This window comes from Rhododendron vialii, chromosome 6a (genome assembly GCF_030253575.1).
Source record: "Rhododendron vialii isolate Sample 1 chromosome 6a, ASM3025357v1".
Taxonomy (NCBI): domain Eukaryota; kingdom Viridiplantae; phylum Streptophyta; class Magnoliopsida; order Ericales; family Ericaceae; genus Rhododendron; species Rhododendron vialii.
The window spans coordinates 36438895-36463211 of NC_080562.1; the positions used below are offsets into that span (position 1 = coordinate 36438895).

General features: G+C 36.8%; 1 protein-coding gene and 1 pseudogene across 1 annotated transcript; both read left to right on the forward strand.

Moving 5' to 3' along the window:
• The first annotated feature begins 7729 nt into the window (after nucleotides 1-7729).
• Nucleotides 7730-15304, forward strand: LOC131329485 (polyadenylate-binding protein-interacting protein 9-like). The gene is made up of 10 exons (XM_058362621.1): nucleotides 7730-8582; nucleotides 9937-10047; nucleotides 10152-10196; nucleotides 12464-12536; nucleotides 12638-12750; nucleotides 12835-12894; nucleotides 13141-13188; nucleotides 13268-13336; nucleotides 14863-14924; nucleotides 15011-15304. Exons 1-10 carry the CDS (start codon nucleotides 8289-8291, stop codon nucleotides 15063-15065), a joined length of 930 nt encoding a protein of 309 aa, XP_058218604.1. The 5' UTR covers nucleotides 7730-8288; the 3' UTR covers nucleotides 15066-15304.
• A 7107-nt stretch (nucleotides 15305-22411) lies between these two features.
• LOC131328698 (protein FAR1-RELATED SEQUENCE 5-like) lies at nucleotides 22412-23399 on the forward strand (annotated as a pseudogene).
• Nucleotides 23400-24317: the final 918 nt, after the last annotated feature.

Genomic DNA, 24317 nt, shown 5'->3' on the forward strand with positions numbered 1-24317 from the left:
ACCCATTGACACGATTACATGTAAAACATGTCATCAACAAATACACAACAATTGTAATATACCTTGTTAGTAGTAATATGTAAGCACTACGTACGTCTAAGAGATTAATCATCTATGATGACTTCAAATCAATTTTTGTTAATATATGGGTGACACAAATTGACATGCACTTGGCTTGACTCGAATTTGTAGGTTTGATCTAAGCTCGACGTACACATTTAATAGTTCGATAGTCGGTTGGGTCGGTTCATTTAAATATTTTGCGCTGAGATAAGCAATTTGAATTTGCTTACTTCGTGTACTGGTCGGGTTGTGTCGTAAGTTTTCATCCTAGATGCAATAACAATGATGTGGGGTCCCAATCAAAATCAGGAAATTGGAAAAAAAAAAAAAAAATACTAGCACGTGGATTAGTTGTTTTAAGTGATTTGGGTGTCATCTTCTAACTCTCTTTTTTCAGATATATAAAACAACAATTTATTTTTATTATTATTATTATTATTATTATTTAACTCCCACAATGTTATCAAGGTTGGGAGTTTCATCCTTAACTTCGGCCCGGCCCACGATTATAATTGGCCTTAACAACTTTGCGAAGCCCCACAAAGCATAAATTAAATTCTGAACCTATATATATATATACAAAGTTATGAGAGCAACTCTACTACTCTAGACAGTAGTTGGGTTGGCAAAGGGGCACGGTGGGGTGGATACCACTATTCTGTCCCCGATCTACCCACCCCTATAGAATTCGTATACCCGCCCCCGATCTCCATCGGGAATTATTTTTTAACCTCCATCCCCACACCAAACGGGGATCCCCTTTGGAGTAGTTCATTATAGACTAAACCCAACACGTGAGCAAAACAGACTTGAAATTACATATATCAAGGTACTCAAAAGCCTTGGAAATAGTCTAGTAGACAAATACTTAACCAACTAATTACGTAGGATGTGTAAAACTGATCAAACTCTAACCTAAACGGCTAAAACTAATACTCCGTATGTTGTTATGAGTAAAACAGGGATTTCAGAATGGTTGCATGGGGACAGACACATATCCACCCCTACTGTTCCCCGAATTTTTTTGTAAATCATTCCCGGATCCTACCTAATCCCAAAAAAAAAAACTCCCGAATCGCTACCCATTCGGGGCGGGGATGGTAAGGTCAAATGGGCCAAAATGGCCCATCCCTACCAGACAGGCTTCATGGGATGTGCCTAGATTGGCTCAAAGAAATAAAATTTAGTCTCGTGATTTCGTATTCCTTAACCTTTCTGTTTGTTTTTTAATTTTCCTCCATGAATTTCTCTATAAATCCTTGATCCAAAAACAGCCTTGAAGAATGAATGCGAAAGGTTAAGTTCACGAAAAGAATGTGATTTTCTAGCCTCCTACTTCGTACTCCCTCCGTCCCCATTTAATAGTTCTTTTTTAAATTTTATGTCAGTTTTCAATTGCTTATATCTTGTAATATATAATATTTTATGTAATTTTGAAAACATAGTCTAATGGAGTAGAACTAATAGAACTCTATCAAACAAGATCTATATTGGAAATAAAATTCATTACCGATTTAAAGATATAACTCATTTTTAATCCGGTTAGAATGAAAAGAGGAACCGTTAAATTGGGACGGAAGGATTAAAGTTTTTTTTATTTTATTTAAGGCCAGGCCAGCCCAAAACCTAAACGATAATTTGGGTCCTCTACTTTGGGCCTTAATGTTGCTTTTACAAGTACATGTAGTTCAACATCAACTTTTATTCTGGACTGGATGATGAGCCCATTTTTCCAAATCTGACACTCTTGCATCATCGTTTTTTTTTAATTTTCTCGCCAAACGATAAGATTTTAGTATGTTAATATTTGTTAGATTACAGCAAAGATCAAACCTCCTGTTTATAAGAGTTGAACGGGCCTAGACCATTGGGCGAAACCCCAAGGCCCAAGGTCACTCTTGCATCATCGTTTAGTAATACAAATAAACTTATTAGAACTATAAAATATAGAAAGTAAAAATACAATTACTCTAAAGTTTGACGGTGCCTTGGTTCCCAATAACAGCCCTCCATACCGACTACCATTTCTTTTCCATACGTTATAAACGGGGTGTTTTTGTGGTCAAATAAGGGTGCATTCTTTTAGACTTAACTTAAATTTGAAAATTTTGTCTTTATTTGAATTTTTTTTGCATTTTTAAGTTTTGCGCCAAACGTTTTTGGGTTATTGATTCGTCTCGGCAAGAGAAAATCGAAAAAATAATTTTTTTTTATTTTTACCCTAGTATTTTGACAAATAACCACTTTTTAGTGCAAAAATGACATATTTGCACTAAAAAGTAGTTATTTCATCAAAATACTTGGGTAAAAGTGCCAAATTTTACTTTTTCGATTCCTCTCATCGAGAGGAATCAATATCCCAAAAAAATTTGGTACAAAACTAAAAAATGAGAAAAAAATTCAATAAAAATAAAATTTTCAAATTTAAGTTAAGTCTGAAAGAATGCAACCTAAGCAACTACACTGTTAAGGTTGAACATTTAATTAAAAGTTCTATATTTTGAAGTTGACTTTCAAAAGGAAGAATAAGAACACATTCTGTATAGTTATGAATGACAGTGACAACGGATAAGAAACGCAATTTTCTTAATTCCAGTATCAAAGGAAACAATTTTACCAAAATAACCCCTGAAATCCCAAAGGGTTGGCGTGGTAGTCTTGGCTCAGGAACTTAAGGATTTGCTTCTTCCTAAGGTCGATCGCATGTTCGTTTCTCCTTGCCAACTACTCTTGGGTCACCTCACCCCTAAGAGTAAGCGTGTGAAAACGGCTGTGAAAAGACCTGTAGAAATTAGTTCGAGATGCCCACAAACAGGCTCGAAACACCCCGCATTAAAAAAAAAAATCCTCCTGGAACAATTTCCTAATGATATATTGTCCTTTTGCAATAGCTAGTGGTGTTTGGCCGCTTAGAATTGCTCTTAACCGCACAAAATTGCTCTTGGCCGTCAAGAATTACTTTTAGCCATCAAGAATTGCTCTTGGCCACGAAAAATTGCTCCTGGCAAGAGTAATTCTTGGCAGCCATAAGCAATTCTAGGTGGCCAAAAGCAATTATTGGCGGTTAGAAGCAATTTTTGGCGGTCGGTTAGAAGCAATTTTTGGCGGTCAAGAGCAATTTTTTGCGGCCATGAGCAAAACTTTTAGGCCAAGAGCAATTCTTCACGGCCATAATTAATTCTTTTTTGCCAAGAACAATTATTGGCAGCCACGAGCAATTATTCGCGGCCAAGAGCAAAGTATTAGAACCTGAACACATTTTTTGCTCAATTACCTCCTACACAGAGCCAGAGCGAGCCCTGACATTTTAGGAGCTTAAAGTGAAAATAAAAAACGAGGCTTTTTTTTATGGACCGTTATAAGGGGTTAAAAAAAGTAGAAAGGGCCCCTAAAATTCTAAAAAAAAATAAAAATAGAAGCCTAAAACAGCCACAATACAAGTTTTAGCTCGGGACGGACTCGGTGCATAGCATGGGACATAGCTCAACCATTCTAGTGGAAATGCTGAATTCCCACTCCTAAAAGGAGTATTGGACAACATGAAAGTTTGAAAGGAAAAAAAATTATAAAAGTGGACATTCATTAGGGCTCGAGTGATTCCTTCTTCGAATCATGGATTTCTTCAAAAATCTAGTGACCGGCCATTTGTTATTAATAAATACTGAACTTGGATTTTCCATTTTGTCCAGAGTATTGGAATACTTTGTCAGCCAATACAATTAGGATACACTAAGGCCGATTTTGGCTAAATAAACAGAGTGGCTTACTTTTTTTTTCCTTATTCAATTTTTTTTTTCGCATTTGTTAGTTTTGCATCGATTTTTTTTAGATCGTTGCGTCGTCATGATGAGAGGAATTTAAAAAGTAAAAAATTAACATTGAAACCCGAACTTTTTTGAATAGAGGCAAAAAATAAGCCAATTTTTTTCGTCTTTATTCAAAAAAAAAATTGGGTTTCAATCGTAATTTTTATTTTTAAATTCCTCTGATCATGACAAAGCAATAATTCACAAAAAAAAATGACGAAGAACTAACAAATGCAAAAAAAATTTAATAAGGGCAAAAAAAACCAAAATAGGCCTGGCCCCGTTCCACTAAGGAAAATAAGGAGTACCTATTTTTTCAAGTTAATGTGATGCATTATGAGAGAATGACCTATCTCATAAAGCCAGAAATAAAGTACGTTAAAAAAATAAGAACCTTAGCGCAACGGGTTAGGCACATATGACTTGTTAATTGTTATTGCAAATTTGACCGTGGAACTGTGCAAATGAAATACATTGGATTACGATTAAGCTCCCAGAAAATTGAGAAAATGTACAGCAAGAAGGGGAAAAGGCTATATATGCAGGGAGGAGAAACCTCCACTGCGGGAGAAAAAAAAAATTACAGAAACAACACAAGCAGGGAAAACTTTAGAGATCGTCAGTCGTTACACTAGTATCCTTGAACTTCGTTTCCCCGTACTTATCTTTGACGGTGTCAAAATTAACCTTCGTCTCTGCTCGACAAGGTACAATCTATGGGCCGAAGGTGGTGGCCCTTATGATTTCGGTTAACTATAGGGTTTTCCACCGAGAAGGTGCGGTGAAAATTATAAATGCATGTGTGGGCATACATAAAATCATCAAGCTAAAAAGCAAAAGACAGAGAAAATTTTAGTCATTGGATAAATTATGGTGGTAGGTAGGACCTTCAATATTGGCAAACCTATCCTCCCTCTAAACAATTCCTTGCAAGTTATTGCTCTGATTTAAGAATTCTAGTCAGCAGTTAAAGTAAAGATTCTTTTTGTTTGCATTTTAATAATAATAACGGCACTGAACTGAAATAATTGGAAATCTTGGCTTACATTTTAATATGTCCAAAGCCTTTTATATTTTTCTAAGGAAAATAATTTTGGCACTCCACATTTAACCATTGGCACTCTATTTTTTGTCTTTACTTTATGTGAAATTACCAAATTACCCTTTATTCTGTTAGTGTTGATCCACTTTAAAAGATATCATTGTAATTTCAAATAAGAAAAAGATAAAAGATGGAGTGTCAATAGCTAATAGTGGAGTGCTAAAATTAATTTCCTCTGCTAATTATGAAAAATGAATTGATTTTAGCATTCCAGCTTTAGCACTAGCACTCCACTTTGTGTCTTGATCATGTGAAAAAATAAAATTAAAAATGAAATGTCATTGACTAAAAGTGGAATTTTATTAGCTAAAAGTGAAGTACCAAAATCACATCATGAAAACCACCTTAATATTCTTTACTACTAATAATAACGGGGTGCAGAGTATAAACCAGAGCAATATAATAACCACTCAAAACAAAGGAAAGGTGAAAGAACCCCAAAAAGCAAAGACACCCAAATGATTCTCTTTGTCAACATCTGATTCTTTGTGGTTATTAAAGTCTGTAAAGTCTAACCCCCTATGGAGTAGTAAAGGGAACAAGAAAATTTGGTAAATTGTGCTTTGGAAATCTCTAAAGTGTGTACTTATAAAATATAATTAGGAAATGATGTTTTGGCTTTACATGTGAAAAATGCCATGTTTAAATTATGGGGGGTTTGTTTGGTAGGTGCCTCAAGCCTCTTGTCTGGACCCACAACTTTAGTGCAATTGGTTCTTATTAATTAGTGGTCCTAATTGATTATTAGCCGTCCGATTCCAAGTCTCTTTTCAATGGGCATTTATTAAGCAACCACTAATTGGAAATTTGCACCCTCATTAATTCTCTATAACTTTTTTTTTGTGATGCGGGGCATTTTCGGGTCAGTTTGCGCGTATGTCAGACTATTCACTACAGCGCCTCCCATAATCATTCAGGTGAGACGGTCTCAAGAGCTGATGGAAAAGAGAATTGAACCTAACACTTTTATTTTTATTTTTATACTATACTTCGTAAATCACAGGTCAAAACCACCAAGCCAATTGTTTCGGTTTAATTCTTTATAGTTTTTTTTTTTTGCTAGTCTATAATTGTTAAACTAAAATCCAAAACAAAACTAAGATGAGGGGGACCTTAATTTGTTCCACGTAAAACATGAGGGGATGGTCATCTAGACATATTCCCTATTGTGTGGACCATTTGGATAAGTTGAGTTAAAATTTAATGCGTTTTTTGAAAGAAAAAGGGAAAACATTTAAGAGTAGTTAAATATTGCCAACTTTAGGAACGTAATTATGAATAAAGGGGAAAACATATATGTAGATATTCCATTTCTATGAGAACAAGTTTTTTGCCCTTTAATTAGAAAAAAGGAAAAAATAGCCATACAAGTCACAATGATTTTTGTGTGCTAATTCATTTTCGGTACTCATAAACATATAATATAAAAAGTAAAAGACAAAAAATATGCATGTGATTAAAAAATAAATAAAAAATGAAACGAATAAATGAGTGAGAATGATAAGGATTGACAATAACACCAATATTCGCGTTAAACATAGCAATAATTCATACATGTATTGCTAGATGCCCAACTTTTCATCATACAATCACGTTTTTCATTGAGCAAAAATTGGAATTGTGTCGCAAAAGAATACCCATTTGAGTAAAGAATCCAGTGATGGAGAAACCATAATGCACTGTAGCCATCAAACTAGGACAGGAGATGCTGCGGAGTATCCCTGCAAAGTGGGTGTCGAGCGGTCGATCTGGCCGCTCATCTTGACACGGATGGCTCGAATTGAATCTGAACGCATACAAGTCCAAACCGTCCATTGCTCGATTAAGATCCGAACCGTCCATTGCCGAGATAAACGGCCGAATCGGCCTTGTCTACATCTCCCATCCCCCTCCAGGACCACCACAAAAAATGAACTATCGCCGTCAATCCCCACCAATAAAAGCCCACTCCAACAAACAACCAAAAGTGACACCTTGAATATTTCCAACCTTGTAATTTTAGGCCGAAACTACCACCAATTTACGAATTCTTGCAAAAAATGATTTAGGCTTTCAATTTTAGGTGTCTTTTTCCCAAAACAGCACAAAGCTAACTGTTTTCCATAAGGGCCATAACTAGCTTAGATGGAACACATAATTTGTGTCCCATTTATTTCTCGGAAAGTTACACCCCCCCTCCCCCTGTTCCCGTTTGTTAGTTATTTTTACACAACCAAACAATGTTGGAATCTTAAACTAATGTATCAAAATAATTTTTGCGATAATGTGCAATTTTATATTCGAATATTGATAGAAAAGACTAACAATTGGGGATTGAGGTTTCCTGTAGGTGCACAGCCGTACTACAGAATTGTAGTGTTCGAATTAAAATCCGAGTTGTGCGTGTCAAAATAGACGGTCAGATCGACCGCACTACACGGTGGTGGGACGGGCTGCCCTACAGCGTCCCTGGGTCCAAGAATTGGGGACGGGGAGTAAAGAGTTAGAAAAAAATAGTAAAATAAACTCTAGGTTTGAGACATCTCAAATTGAATGTTGGATAAGAAGGAAAGAAATACTACTACGTACATCAAATAAAAAGGAGGATAAATTGCGATCCCAACAAACCCAGAAGCTGTTACGAATGACATATATACTATCTATTGTCGCTGAAAGTAACAAAAAGCTGGGAAGCCTCAAAACCCATCTTACGTTAGCTGTCCTCTTCCCCCATTTTTAATTCGCACACACTACTCTCTAGCCTCTCTCTACTATACGTACATACACACTGTGTTTCTCTCTCTATCTATAAATCTATAATAGGTAGGGAAGGGAAATGGTATACAGTACTCTCTTTTTTTTTACGGGTTAATAATGTTCGAGTCAATTTATGTACATTTCGATTAATTTTCTTTTCGGTCCAGTAAGACCCATTAACCAATTGGATCTTGGTCAATTTTTTGGAACAAAACCCCCCTAACTAACCGGACTAAACTTTAGACTGCAATGATTTACTTACCTACTGTTCACCCATAAACCACCACTAACAAAAACCAAAACGCTCACCTTTTGATCAAAATTGAGCACAAAACCTTTAATTGCTTTGTCCCTCCCCATCTCTATCCCTTTTCCCCAAATGGGTATGCATCCCTAGAAGAATCCCACCAGATTACCGTCTAAGATCTCCAAAATCTGATAAACCCCAGCTTCTTTCTCTCCCTATATAAAGAGATGAAAATTGGGTCGGAGTGATAAAGTTTTAATCTTTTGATAATTTTATTATTTATTCACATAATTACAGCCTCCTGTCTTTGTGGGGTTCTGTGGGGTTTGATTCAATGGCCGCCGGTGCAGAGGTGACTGGTGAGGTTCGGTCCTCACAAGATACTGACACTGTTAGTGGTGATGGAATTGATAGCAATGCTGAATCTGTGACTAATGGTGAAAAAGACTCCGATTCGAAATCGGAATTCAAAATGCAAGACATAGTTGACATGCTGTCCAAGCTGAAGCTGAATCCTTTGGCCAAAGAGTTCTTTCCTTCCTACTTGTATGATCCTAATCGCGATCAGTTGGCTGCCAACAATATCTCTCCATCTTACAAGAACTTGGGAACTGACAACAATCGGAGGGTATATACTTGTATTTCTTGGTTCTTCATTGATTTTTACCATTTCTTTTGTTTGATTATGTCTCAATTCTGCATTTGATTGATGGGTTTTCCTTATATTGTGGTTTTAGATAAAATGTTTCTGCCTATTTAGTTGTCAAGGACTCAAGGGTTTTAATCTGCTAAGTTTCTATTCCTAGATTCATGCTTAATGCAACTTTAGTTGAATTCCATCCTGTTTCTTTGTTTTTTAATTAATTTGAGTATTCCTGTTGTTGATTTTGATTCAATTCTGCATTTTGTGGATTGGTTTCCTTATCTTATGATATTAGATAAAGAGTTTATGATTTTTATCTGCTCAATTTCCATTTCGAGATTTGTGCTTACCGTAACTTGAGTTTAGTCTGTGTTTCTTTCGGAGATTTATAGCTTTGTTTCGTTCGGGTTTGTTGGTTCCAAATTGATGCTTTTCATGCTTTGCCCGTATTCATTACTGTTAACCATTGGTTAAAATCTTGTTAGCTGCGTTCCAGAATTGTCGCGTGTTTGTGTCTCAGAAAAACAGAATTTTTGACATTCAATTTGCAGGAAATGGATAATCCATAATCAATATCCAGTTTGCTGGTTTCATCTAAATGAGGTTTCAATCCGTTCAATTTCTCCGCCATCATTGTATTTATTACCTGAGGTGAAAAGAATAACTTCTTGTGAATGGCATGTGTTAGGATGCATTTCCAGAGTTTGAGGATTGAATTTGTCATGTTGAGTTTATCCAACTGCCTGTTTAAATCTTGTTGCTTATAACTGTTGGGCTTTTGGAACTAGGTGTACATACATACAGTGATTGTTAGAACAGGAATTCGCTGAGTAGTTGGCTGTTTCCTTTTTCATGTCTTTTGGCCCTTTTGGGTTTTGTTGTGTGATCTTGATCCACCTCAGTGCAGGGTTAACCTGATGTTCAAGCTAGTCATTTTTCCTTATTTGTACACATTTTGGTGTTTTAAGTGAGGAAGTTTTCAGAATTTCGGTTGCATTTTTTTCGTCCTCATGGATCTTGACTCTTGTTTTAATTGCCATCTAACTACGGAGTACTACTGAACCACTTTCCAACTACTACTGCTTCATGTGTTTTAAAGCGAGTTTTCTCAATTTGCATGTATTACTATGGGCATTTATAGGTTCCTGCTGGTTGCATAGATTTCTCTCGGTGGGAATCACATTCTACTGAAATTCCTAATGCGCCTATTGTTTAATAATAAATTGACTATGCTAAAAACGAATTTACTAAGGGTCTTGTGGTGGCATTGACTTTTGTGCTAATCGTATGTGTTGTTTTTGTTGGTATTTATGGAACTCTTTTGTGTGTGTTTTTCCAGAGAAGAAGCGGTTATAATCAAGGGAGGAGGAGGTTAAATGGGAGAGCTTTTAGAGCTCAAAGAGAAGATAGTATCAGGAGAACAGTGTATGTGTCTGAAATTGATCAGAATGTAAGTAGAAATCCAAAGCAGTTTTTATGCTAATATTAAATACGTTACTGATCCATGACCTTGATAACTTGAATTAACAGAAGTCTTTTATCATGTTAAACCAGGTCACTGAAGAACGGCTCGCTGCCTTATTTAGCAAATGCGGACAAGTAAGTTTGCTCAGTTGAACTACAGTTAATCTATTGTTGTGGAGTGCTTTGGTGAGTGGAGCATTGGGTGCTTCGTTTCAACTCCTTGGCAAGTTAAAGACTAGTGCTTTCACCTATGACCTACCTTTCGACTTGCCTTAAGAAGTCGATTCTTAATTGCCTTTGATTGATGTAGAATGCATGGATCTATCTTTGAAGAGACAAAAACCAACTTTTTACACGTGAGTGGTGAAGAGGCAGACTTCGAACCTGCTAGGCTTTGAATGCATTTATGTGATCTTCGAAACTTGCTGTCGACGACCTATTCATTTGTTTGCTTGCAAGACGATTTTCTTAATCCTATAGGTATTAGTAGTGGGCTTTAATTGAACACTCCAAAGAGGATGTGACTGGTTGGAATCCCCTCTTGAGGCCAAAACGCTACAGAGAATGTCCAAGCTTGAGGTTTTTTATGTGCCTAAACAACCCAGGTAATTTTTTAGGGAACAATTTTCACTTTTGGTGGACAAATTCATGGGTCTTTAAAAGTGATTAGCAATTGTATCTTAAGCTTTCTTGATTTGGGTTAAGACTAACTACAACAGCTAACCAATTATGAACCTCACGTAAAAACAGAGCTCCAAAGCAACCGAGGGGAATGGGCACCCAATATAGCTTCTACCTGCCATTACCCCTGCCCATTCCTACCCTATCCAACATCCTTGCACCCTGAAAAGCTATCTTTTGAGCGAAGGTAAGCTGTCTTCCCAATACAAAAACAAAGAAGAGGTAAGCTGTATATGCCCTTGTTCTAGATCATGATACCTACCTTCAGTTCCATTCTTTTGGGGCTGTTGGCTCTATATTGATGCATTGTTGGAATGAACTTGAGCAGATCTAAATCATGATGCTAGCAGGATCTATGGTTTATGTTGCTTATGGTAGATTGGCATAACAAGCAGAAGCAGATTTGGTTAAGCATCATGTCCTGAGATTATGTCTTCCTTATTGTAGCAGGCCCTAGAGATATCATGCACATGAGTCTGAGTGCAGTCTTCCTACAGGAATATAAAGTAGAATCAATGGAGAATGAAATGACATCAATTTTGTGAGATGAAAAACTGTATCTTCTCCCCCTGTGTGTGCCTTAAAAGACCTTGGTTACGTATGAGCACCTGTCGTGAATTCCCAGGCGATATTGACATTTCTCGAACATGACATTATCTGGATACAGATGGTGTCTCGTAAACCACGTCCTGTTTAGTCCTTGGCAGTGAGTGTGGAAATGTAGGACCTCTATGGAATGTGGCTGTAGCAGTGTAACTATATGGTATCCTTGTCATTTCTCTTGTGCATGACATGAATTCTAAGTTATTTTGGAGGAAAGAATGGGTAATGTTATACAATTTAATGTGTAAACATTTTGTATCACGTCTATGTTAGTAAGGAAAAACCAAGATGGTGACTTAAGGATAGCTACACTATGAGGCTTGATGAGGTTTGATTGGTTTAGATGCTTCATGTATATATGACAGACCAATCGCCTTTTTGAAAGCTTTCTTGGTCTGGCACAAAGTTAGTGAAGTGATTTGATATTTCCCACTTTAAATGAAGAATGCTCCTACATAATTGGCAGGGTAGAATGCATCCTGTGAAAATGCTTTTGTAAGCTTTCATTAACATATTGGTTTGAATCCAGGGTTCTGATGTATGTCATGTTTCATAGTACCTGTTTGCAGAAAGAAACTGCGGTACAGGCCCTTTGTGTACTGCTTTATGAGCACACTTTTGTTGTACCACATGTTTCTTTCGAACCACTCTAATTAGTTTTGGCATACCAGAGGTACTGCACCTAATCTCTATTCCTGCTGGGACTTGTTGAAGAACCTCCTTCTTCAAAGTGCTTCATCCGCATCCCTTGCCAAATTTTTTGCTTTATTCTCGTTCGTTCATATTTCCATGCCTGAAAACTACAACCTTATCTGACTTTGTTGCTGTATATAGTTATGTTCCTCTTTCTGTACCATTTTGGATATTTTGCAAAAATATGTATCAGTTCTTAATTTAGGGCTTTCATTTCATCTGGGGAATATTGTCCTTTTCTTGTGTTTTTGTCACTCCATTTGACTAATGAATTTTTTTCTTCGATGATACTTCTTAGAATCTTGTTTTGTATCTTTTTCTCACCCCCTGTAGAGACTACCCAGCATAATTATGCTTCCTGGATGTTCAATGCCTTGGAAACCATATTTATTCTGACATTTGTTCTTTGTATGTTTAATTTGAAGGTGGTTGATTGTCGAATTTGTGGCGATCCTCATTCACGTCTTCGCTTTGCATTTGTAGAGTTTGCTGATGACCGTAAGTTGGTTTCTTTGGGCTGAAAATCTTTTAAGTATCATTGAAGATAGATATTGCTTGATTTCTCAGGGCTCACTCGTCATGTAAAATTATTTGGACAGGAAGTGCAAGAGAAGCTCTTAACCTTTGTGGGACGATCATTGGTTTCTATCCAATTAGGGTCTTACCTTCGAAAACTGCCATACTTCCAGTGAATCCAACATTTCTTCCTAGGGTATGAATGATTCTAGCCATTACTGCTGTGTTAATATTCAAACTTCCGTCATGAACTATTGTTCACTGACTTTTATACGTGCAGTCAGAAGATGAGCGAGAAATGTGTGCTAGGACGGTCTATTGTACAAACATTGATAAGATGGTATTTCCCCTTTTGGGCCTTTTATCATTCCCAAGTTGTGATCTCCATGTTTCCTGCTATATATTTATCACCGCATATGCCTAGTTTCTATGATGACTGCTTGTTTGGTGCTTATTTTCTCTTGCTTGTCTTCATAAAAATTGTGGGTCGAAACTTCTGATAGGCTGATAGCTAATTGAGAAACTTTGAGTGAATGAATAGATTTTTCATTTATGCAGAAAATAAAATGTTATTTTGATGATGCAGATTACTCAAGCTGATGTCAAGTTCTTTTTTGAGTCGTGTTGCGGCGAGGTATTTGAGTTTTCTCTTTGCTCTGTAGTTGGGTAGCCAAGAATTTTCTTGTAATTTTGGTTAAACTTCTCATATACAGGTTTCTCGCCATAGGCTTTTGGGGGATAATGTGCATTCTACCCGTATTGCTTTTGTTGAATTTGCTATGGTGAGTTTGTTTTTCTGAATATGCTTGAGTGATAACCTGGTCATTGCTGATTCCTACGGTTCGATTTATCTGTTTCTGGGTGTACAAGCAGCAAGCAACATGGCAATACACAATTTGTTTGTCCAAAGTGGATATGCTTTTTTTATCTGATTAGTTCCTTAAAAATGTCCTCACCTTTAGGTGCATTAATAAGCCCATATGGGGAAATAGTTTATATGGCATATAGCATTGTCCTTTTATATGTGCTCAGTGCCCTTATCCTGATTCCTATCAATCTTATTTCTGTTGACATGAGTCATGACTGGTTCTCTTTCTATGTCACTTGCCTAGAGTTAGTTACTTCATTTGGGACTGAACCTTTTCATCCATATTTTATCTCTGACTCTTTTCTTGGGGCTGGCAAGGGTGTCTGAGACCCGGCTTATCACCATGTCCAACTGTCCATATAGTCCCCACTCCCCCCGTGACCAAGTCCATCATCTACCAGGTCTATGAAATATTATCAATTGTCTACCCCTGAATTTTGGACCTATCAACTTTGGGAAGCCATAGGTTCTACGTTACATGGACTCTTCTATCTCCTGTACAGGGCTGTGTCATACGGATATGATATGGGTGGGTGGGTGTGAACTATATTCAAGAAATGTACCTAGTGTAGACACGACTGTGTTCGCTTTGGGTCTCTAAAACCAACCCCTCCCTCTGTCCCAAATAAGTTTTCTCTCCAATTATTACTTTCATTTCTCTCTCTCTCTCTCTCTCTCTCTCTCTCTCTCTCTCTCTCTCTCTCTCTCTCTCTCTCTCTCTCTCTCTCTCTCTCTCTCCCCTCATTACCCAACAAACCTCCTTAAAAACTCAAACCAAACAAAGATTTATTTTCCTGATATTTGAAGAGGGAGGATCAAAAGTAGCACATTACCTAAAAAGAGAAATATTTATAGCCTTTTCCCCTTATTTCATTTCATTTCAAGTGCAGCTGTAGATTATTCAAAGCAAGTTATCTTAGAATGTAAAATACTATAATATCCAAATAAAGTATTGAGTCCTCTTACCCATGAATGATCCCTAGACACATATTCAGAAGTCGTAAGGTTTAAGTTTACGGGGAAATGTGACCAGAAATACTTCCTTTGACATTGTACGAGTCGATTTCAACGATCACCAAATTCTAAACTGGTTCGTCTTCTAGGAAGTTAGATTGAGAAAAACCAATACGGTTCTCAAATGCGAATTTTCTCATCCGAGGACTGCCCGAATGACTGCGGGGATTGCTGCATAGTGCATACCTAGTAAATTTGTTGGAGGAGTGTATCATTATCTCAGGATGGGTGCTCATTGTCATTTCTGAAGTACCATTTCCTCATTGGCCACGTATACATACTTTTTCCTTTCTCAGATAGGGAGTAGTTATTTTATCATAAAGAATCTGTAAACACAACTGCCTGTCATATTTAAGTGGCTATGTAATTTTTTTTTTTTTAATTTATTTCTCTCTCAAACTGATTCTTTTTGTCCTTTATGCGCAGGCAGAGAGTGCCATTGCAGCTCTGAGTTGTAGCGGAAGGCTCTTGGGAACCCAACCCATCAGGTAAAATAACTGAACAATGTCTATAACTACTGAGATTTTTCTGATTAAACTGATACCATTTCGTTCTTCGTGATTTTGTAATGAAGGGTAAGTCCTTCAAAGACACCTGTGAGGCCGCGTGTTCCTCGCCCTGGAGCCTGAGATCGGTGGACGAAAGTCGGTGTATTCCCTGTTGAGAGAGACTATGTTGTGATGGAGTGCAGAACTTTTGTTTCATTTTCGTTATTTCTGTCCTTTCCACAGCAACAGTAACTTTTCCGGCCACTGAACGATATCGTAACCCTGCTTCAGTTGAAGTTTTTTTCTGGGGGACGGTCCCATTTGACTTTTACCATCATCCGTATTTTCTTTTTCTCAATGCAATATATCGACTTTGTCAATGCTAGTTCCGGTTACCATTTCATGGGTTGTAGTTGCTTGTGCAGGAACTTAAAGGTTTAAACCATCTCAATGGCTGGTGCAGTATTTGCTTATTTGTGGTTGAATTATTCACTCACCGCTCCTTAGCGAGTAATTATTCAATGCCCCAAAGGCATTGCCAAGTAGTGTCCCAACTCTCTCTCCGTCACATATTTGTGTGGACTCCACGCACGTGGCAGAGACCACACAAATGTGTGGTGGAGGGATGAGTTGGGACACCACGATTTTTCCTCCTTAACGAGCCAAAAAACCCGGATAGTTGGCCTTGGCCCTATTAACTCGTCCTCGTGAAAATAATGGTGTTGTTTATGGGCTCTTTTCGTGAGCTCAATGGTTGCTATGCTCTTCTTTGGGCTCGATGATTTTCTCTGTCCTGATCGGAGCAGGTTCATTAGCTAGAAGCAGAACGAAGAAAAATGGCTGAGAGAGAGAGAGAGAGAGAGAGAGAGAGAGAGAGAGAGAGGAGCAAGAAGTCGAAAAGTTTTTAATGATTGATTAACCCACCAAGTTCATAGCACATTGAGTCTTTCTTTTGGTTCCTTTAGATATTATCCGGTCAGAGTTCATCCTCGGCGCTTTTTCCTCAAAGGATAAGTTTCATCAAGATCGACACCAATCAAGCGTTTAACGTCAAGCTACAAGAAGAGGATGGCATTGTCAATCAATGCGAAGTGGATTAGCCTACGCCTTCATCGTGAATGTGTGGCGTTGGGACTTCGCAGTAGTGTCCCGAGACCTCCTAATAGCCTTCGAGCCTTCCTTGATAATGATAACCAAATGTACATGTGCTCACACCTTTGATTATTATGTCGACAACATTTTTATGTTCTCTGGTTTGCTCTGTGCAAAGGCAATTTAAAGTTGGATACGGTAATCATGTGCCTTAGGTGTAATTGGATGTGTCTGACTATATGAATAATACTACTCCTATTACTTCTCTCTTTTTTTATAACCGGATGTCTGGGCCAGCTTGCCCGCATTTCGACTAATTCTGTGGCCTTCAACTTAACGACCGGACAATTTCGAGGCCCTGGATTTGTTTTGTGTGCCCGACCCAAGTCATGATATCATAACATGTCAAGCAAAAAGTTTTTTAGACTTTGAATTACTTTTAAGTGTATGATGAATTAGCCATCACGGAATCTGTTCCTTGTGGGCGATGTTTACTTGGGATTGAGTAAGACTGAAGGCAAATCCAAACCGAAACACCAGGTGTTGACTCAACTCTTGCTTGCCTCGATCCCATCATTTTGATTATTGTTCTTGATACGAGATTTTCGATTTGGATTTTGAGAGAGATTTTTGGAATAATGAGTAAAGATAAATAGATAAAAAAAATTATTAGGGACCGTGCACAAAGAGAGAGGTTGAATTTTGATACTCAGAACGAACTCTTACCAATCTCGAGATAGACTTAACTTTTTTGACAAATTAATTCATGTATCAATGACACGGGATATCATAATGTCCCACGAGCACCATAATTAATATCTCTCCTTTGCCCATAAATATCAGGGTTGGAGTGCTGAACAACTTTTCCATCCTCGATTCCTCTCTTCAATTAATCATCTTCAACAGCCTTTGGTCCTTTATGTGGATTATGGAAATAATAATACTATATCGCTTTCTATAAAATTCATTATAACACTCGAACATTGTTTATTTTTTTCCCTCCAAAACTTAAATAAAATATTTTCTCAGTTTCGGTTAAAATATTCAATACTGGTTCTATTTTGGATATACCGAGTAATTTTCCAATCGATACAATAATATTCACATACAACCCTCTAGATATAGAGCATCGTTATCTCAACCAGTCCTCTCAAATTTAGTGGCTCTAAAATAATCAAGAAAGATAACTGACCAGCCCCGCCCATCCTCTAAAATGGAGGAAATTAAGTTTTTAGTTCTAAAAAAAATTAAGAAATTCATAGGTAGTGAATGCGTAAGAGATGCCCCAAAGGAAAAAATAGAAAAAGAGGAGCTGTCAATTTTGGTAAATTGGTCTAGTTTTTTCTATGCGAAACTGGACTTTTGTGCAAACAACAAGATGTGCAAACAACAAGATGTGCAAGCTTTTTCCATGGGAACCCACTTTTGACTAGGAAAATTCCATCCATCACTAAAGATTGCCACTCCTACCAGAGGTGAGGACCAGCTCAGACTTATGGCCTGTTTGAATGATGTGATGTTGGAGGGTTCAAGGAAAGGAGAATATTGGCTTCTTTTTTCCAGATTCTAAAATGGATAACACAAACAGGGAACAATTCTTTGGCCAATGAGTCCTCCTAAAAGCAAAGTCATTTTAGCATGTGGTTAATTAAAGTGCTTGTTAAAAATGTGGAATATGGAATATTGGATTAGATAAGTCAATGAAGTGATTATAGATTAATGTGGATTAGATAATTAAGTAAATGAAGGTTAACCTTGGTTGGTTTTGAGATAAGATTCTGAAATGATAAAAATTACTAGTATTATTCTTGAGCATAAGAAAAATGAATGATCAGACCAAAGAAATAAAGAAATGTAAAGTACCTACCCACGAGCACTGATCTTTTGCCTTGTGCTTTCTCAAGTGTGCTTTTCTCAAGTGTACGAAGCTTGCCCAATCCTCAATGGCCCAGTATAAGAAAATGGCCAATGGTTGTTTGCCTGATGCCATGAGGCATCTTCATTTATGTTAAGTGTGTTCCAAACTGTTCACGTCGTAAATCTGTCGTAAATCTCACAAAGAACGATATCCTGTAAGAAAATCAATTCAACCAGTCATTAGTAGATAAATGAACAACCTGTTTAAGATGCATGGTTGAAGTTCAAAATTATATATTTTTCTATTTTGTAAAACAAAACACGATCTGTTAAGGTACTTGTTGATGTCTTTTTACATCGGTTTTTCACAAGAACATTATAAGAGTAGTTTACAAGATTTACAAGATAAACGATTCAAATCATTATTGTGGCTCGAGAATAGAATTGTATAGATTTGCATTTTTTTTGGGTCTTTGGTCAATTTTCTTTAACATTTCAACAAGTTCTTTTTTTACTTTTTGTATAGAGGTGCGCTGCGCTATATACAACCAAAAAGTAACAAATAAATTTAAAATCACTTAAGATGAAAAAACATGAATAACAAAGCAGTCGGTAAGTTTTTTGAAATTTGTTGAGTGGTTTTTCCCATTTTTACATCTGTGATGCAAGTTGGGACACATTGAGTACCTCCTATACATGTATCATAAAACTTTGGAAATTGATATTCGCGCTCTTTTTTTTTTTTTACTGATGGTGCTCTATTTTTAACGTGAAGTAACTTCATGAACAAAATGGAACACCATCAGTAAAAAAATGAAGCGTGAATATCAATTTCCAAAACTTTTACTACATCTCTCCATCGATCAATAGGGTTTATTGTTCGGCCACAGTGAACCTCATTGTACTTAAGTATAATTAAATTAACCGTTAAACCAACTGTCCCGATTAATTGAACATCATCTAGTTAGCTAGCTTAAGCGGGGGTAAAGGTTTTCTCAACATGGGGAAAGGGTTCGGGGCAGTGATCTACAGATTGGTCTTGTTTGTTCAAAAGATAAAAGTGCAATTGATCAAGAATAGACTTTCTTTAGCCCCTGTTTGTTTTCACAATCATTTTGCACCAAAAAGTTGTAAACATCAATTATCTCTCTCATTGACCCTTTCAAGAGAGTTTTAACTACATCCACACACCATGAAGTTTGACAAGTCGAATATAAAAGCAGAGAAAAGTTTTGTCCGGATCAACCGACAATCCATATTTGTCCAGATAGCAAATGGGAAAGCGCCACGTTCTCAAATCTCTCCGGCTATGCTACTTTTCTTCCCTTTAAGTAACAAATGATGTGGGTCATCTCTTAATCTTGATTAACTTTTTTTTACCCTAGTCAATGTAACTTTTCTGAGAGAGAAAAAGGAGAAGAAAAGGTCCCCTTTAAACTTTTCTTTCTAACGAGGACAAAAAGAGTAAAGTAATGGAGGCAGGGGAAAGCGACGAGCATTTTTGCTTCGTTCGCTCCGATATAAGAGATAACGCCCCAAGCGTAGGGCCTAATACGTCAGTTGAAGCATGATAATCCGGAAATCCGGGATCGTACCCAAGGGAATAATTAATACGGCTTTGCTGGATTTGTAGATGCAAGTAAGGGCTTTCGGCTTTTAGACAGCCAACTTGGTTTTACGTGCGTAGTGGAAATTAAAAGGGGCTAAATTGAAAAGCTAATAAACTAAGATAAAAGACAGGTTAGGTCTAGGAATTACTAACACCCACAACTCAAGTTAAAACTGCATTTCTTACCCAAATACGCAATTCAGGATACGCAATTAAGGTTCCCGAATCGGAAAATAGAATGGTTTCGATCACCAAGTTAGCTCTAGAATTTACTTAGCAAATGCCTCGTGCGTCAGAGCTCCAAGTATCATGTGTGGTAGGTAGGCGATGCTCCTACCTACACATGATCAAGGAGATTAACACCTTAGCGATTTGACAAATAAACCCGAACCCCACATCAACGATTGAAACCAAAGGTTTAAACTTTATGGTGAAAAACGCAATTCTATTTGAGCCATGAGGTGCTAATCACCCCATGACTTAACCTTGGAAAACTACTCGCCCATATCTAGTGAGATAGGAGTAAGTGAAAATCTACTTAACATAATTGAATTGACAACACTAGAAGAAAATTGGATTAAAAGATAGATAAGAAGATTCACTACAACTTTAATAAAGAAGACAATACCAAAAACTAATTAATGAAGACAGAAAATAAAGATTCAAGCTAGAAATTGAAGAACATTCAAAAGCAAAAACAAATCTAGATCTAGATCTACAATGACATAATCAAAAATCTATATTGCTTCCTTTCGTACAAAAATGACATAAGCTTTTATACTTCTAAGATCCGCGCTTGGAATAATCCCCAGATGCTCTGAAAATTCCCTGCTAAGGCTCTTGGTATCGATGGCTATAGCCTTACGCTACTGAGATAGGGGCTCGGTACCGATTGAACAGAATTATCTCGATCGATACCGAGGTTGATAAGGCTCATTGCTAAGCAACTCGGTACCGATTGAGATAATTCACTTCCATCGATGCCGAGGTGCTTAGCTCTGCAGCTGGGCCTTGCTCCTGCTTTCTGCCTTGGCGTTGCCTTGCCTTGATCTTGCTTTGGCCTGCCTTGCCTTGGCAATCCTGCTCTGCCTTGGCAATTCTGGCCGTCGGGTCATCCTCGCCCAGGCTTGTGACATGCCTTAGCCTTTAAAGCTCCTTATTTGGTGGCTTTTCTGCAAAACAAAACTAGCACACTCTACGAGCCAACTTAGTTAAAAACAACTAATTAACAATTAAATTAAACTAAAACTAGACTCTAGCGCACCCTTCATTAAATTCTCGGGTGCTTATCAGTTTCTGTTCCAACGCCGAGGAAGTCAGTGCTTCAGAGTACGCATGCATTACTAATCTACTTCTTCTTTATTGGTTAAAATTGTATGGAAAATTCTAAAATCAGCCCAATAGACTAACAATAATAAGTGTGTGAATGTGTATTAAAGGGTGTAAAAAGTATATAGAAACACGTGCTTTCCTTGTTTTCTAGCGTACTTATCATCAGTCCAGTGGGTTGACAACAGCAAGACCGAAATTGTATTTATTCTGTTGTCCTTCAGCAAAACCTTTTTTAATTTTTTAATTTTTGGAGATGAATTTTGTATATAAAATTCTAAAATACACTTTGTTTGAATGTGTTACTCAGATTGTTAATGATTGAGAAGGTGATGGTTGATCACGGTTTTGAAGAAAATTTTGTAGAGTCAAAAACAATGTCTGATTCAAATGTTCAAGATTTGTCGGAAAATGGAAAGGATGATCATGAACCAATCAAACCATCTTCAAAAAGGGATCCCATCAAACCTTGCAAATGTATGATTTTTGATGATTTAGAATTGCCATGGCTTGTTACAAAGCATATACAAGGAAAAAGGGTTTTAACATCCGAAAAAATCATATTCAATGATCTAACATAGACAACTCATTGATTGGAGTAGAAATTACTTGTCATAGAGAAGGATATCGTCGTCCAAGTTATTATAAGAAACATAAAAATGTTGCTAATCGCTCCAAGACCATGAATGGATGTAAAACAATGATGAGCTCGATTAGGGATAGTGAAAGATGGATTGTGAGCAAGTTTGTAACTAACCACAATCACGAGCTTTGCTCCCCGAAAGTACGTTATTACTTAGAGGACATAGAGGAATAACTCCTGCTCAAAAAAATCTCATTGATGTGCTAAATGAAGCTGGTGTAGCTTCGAGGAAGATAATGTTTGTGTTGTAACATAAATCTGGTGGTGATTCTCAAATTGGTTGTGCGACTATAGATGTTCAAAATTATTTGAGAAATAAGAGAAGAAGACTCTTAAAAGAAGGTGATGCACAACGAATGTACAACTATTTTATAAAGTGTCAATCAGAAAGTCCAGGATTTGTTTATGCAATCTAGGTGGATGAGAACAATTGCATGGGAAATTGTTTTTGAGTCGATGCCAGATCAAGGCTGGCCTGTCAATACTTCGGAGATATTGTGACCTTTGATGCAACATATTAACGAATCGCTATCATATGCCTTTCGTTCCTTTTACAGGAGTCAACCACCACCACCAATCAATTATGTTTGGATGTGTTTTACTTGTGAATGAAACAACTGAATCCTATGTATGGCTATTGCAAACTTGCGTTCAGGCAATGTGCAGGTATACGCCATCTGTTATAATAAAAGATCATGACAAAGCTATGGCTACGGCAATTGCACAGGTACTACCCCACACTACTCATAGGTTGTGCATGCGGCATATCTTGCAAAAGGTTCCCGAATATTTGGGCCACATTTTTAATAAACATCCATCTTTTCAAGGGGAGTTTCATCATTGCATCCATGACACAATAACCATTGAAGAGTTTGAAATAGAATGGAAACATTTGATATGCAAATATGAGTTAAGGAAGAATGAGTGGGTGAAAGATTTATACGTTCAACGTGAAAAATGAATTCTGGCTTACGAACAAGCTTTTGTGCTGGGATGTTGACAACACAAAGGAGTGAGAGTATGAACAAATTTTTCAAAGATTTTGTGCATTCTAGTATGTTGGTCAGTGATTTTATTTACCAATATGAGAAAACATTAGACAAAAGATATCAAAGTGAAAAGGAAAAAGATGTAAAAACAAGAACCACGAAGGCAATTTTGAAGACTAGTTACAAAATAAAGGCAGAGGTAGCAAAGATTTATACAAGAAATTTTTTTAAATTCTTTCAATATGAACTTTTCTCAAGTCAAAAGTAACAAGTATCTAAGTATCACGAGAAAGGAGTGACAAAGATCTATAAGGTGGTGTCAAATGGAAAGGAAAGTCCACCATATGAGATAGCTCTTGATGTGATGACAAAGAAAGCAACTTGTTCATGCCATAAATTTGAGTTTCTGGGGATTCTTTGTAGGCACATCCTTGTGGTTTTTATTAAAAAATCTTTTGCTCATTGCTTGCCACAACAATATGTTCTTAGGAGGTGGACAACTAATGCAAAGAGTGATGATGCACATGAGACTTTATCTTATTTGATGAGGCAAAATAGTGTACAAGAAGGCACAGAAATTTCTCCTATCTTGATGAGACATGGTTTGATGATTGAAGTAATGAAAGTAGTTGAAAAAGGGCAAAAGTCGCAAAAGAAACGTGATCATCTTACACTTGCTTTGAAAAAGTTGCATTGTGAACTTTTAACCATGGATAATGGGAGCGATGAAATTGAGAATGATGATGATCTTGAAGGTGCAACACTGGTTGAAGGTACCAGTCAAGTTCTATCCAACATAGCATTTACTTTGCATGACCCACCACATGTTGTTTCAAGGGGACGATCCAAATCTCTTAGACAAAAACATTCAAAAGAGAATTGTACAGGTAGCAAACGTAAATGTAGCATTTGCAAGTAACCAGGGCATACAAAAACTACTTGTCGTCCACAAAAGCAAGCATCGTAAGTATTGGTGATTTAATAATACTTGATATTCTATCTTAATGTCATTCTAAACTCAATTTTTTTTTTCAATTATTCAAGTCTAATGCAGAAAAAGGTGTCGCGGACAATCCTTATGTGCCTACCTACCATAATTTTCATGAGATATGATTGATAATGGAAGAAAGGACAACATTTTTTATGGTTTAGGGATAATCTTTCAGATGGGAGAGTTTGAACTTTGAACAACTAGATGTTAATTGGTTTTGGACATTGTTGAAACTATTAGTTGTTTTATGTATGAAGTTGTAATTTTTGTGATCTAGTAGACAACTCATTATTTTGAGGTGGTATAGAATTTTGGTGAAATTTTAGTTTGTTGTTAACATTCGGCATGCGAAATTAGAGATCTTGAAACTTTAAACTTCTCTTTTTTTCCTGATTAAGATTTTAAACTGGTCTTTATAAGAGTAATAATCATTCATAGTCACCGTTTAAATTTTAAAACTTTAACTGCTCTTTATAAATATTTCATTCCTTTTAATTAATCTTTGATGTGAACTTCAAAAGGCAAAAATCATTTCAAGTTAGACTGGGTAATAGCCCGATCAAAAGAGAAACGGAAAGTCTACACCCACCCCTCGTTTTCACCCCTCACCATTTTGGTGCAAAACAGCACCGTTTGGCGCCAAATAAATGAGTATGATTTTGTGGGGACTATTTCGGATCCCACAAAGGTGATTTAAATTGAAGTTATTCTTAAATTATTTTTTCATCGATACTTGAAAAAAATTAGCTCAATCTGATATCAATAAGGGCTGATCCGTAAAGTGTTTCAAAATTCGTAGGACCTTTACGTATGCTGAAAAAGTCAGATACCTGATTGAGTTAATTTTTTATAAGAACCTACCAAAAAAATTAAAGAGAAAAAA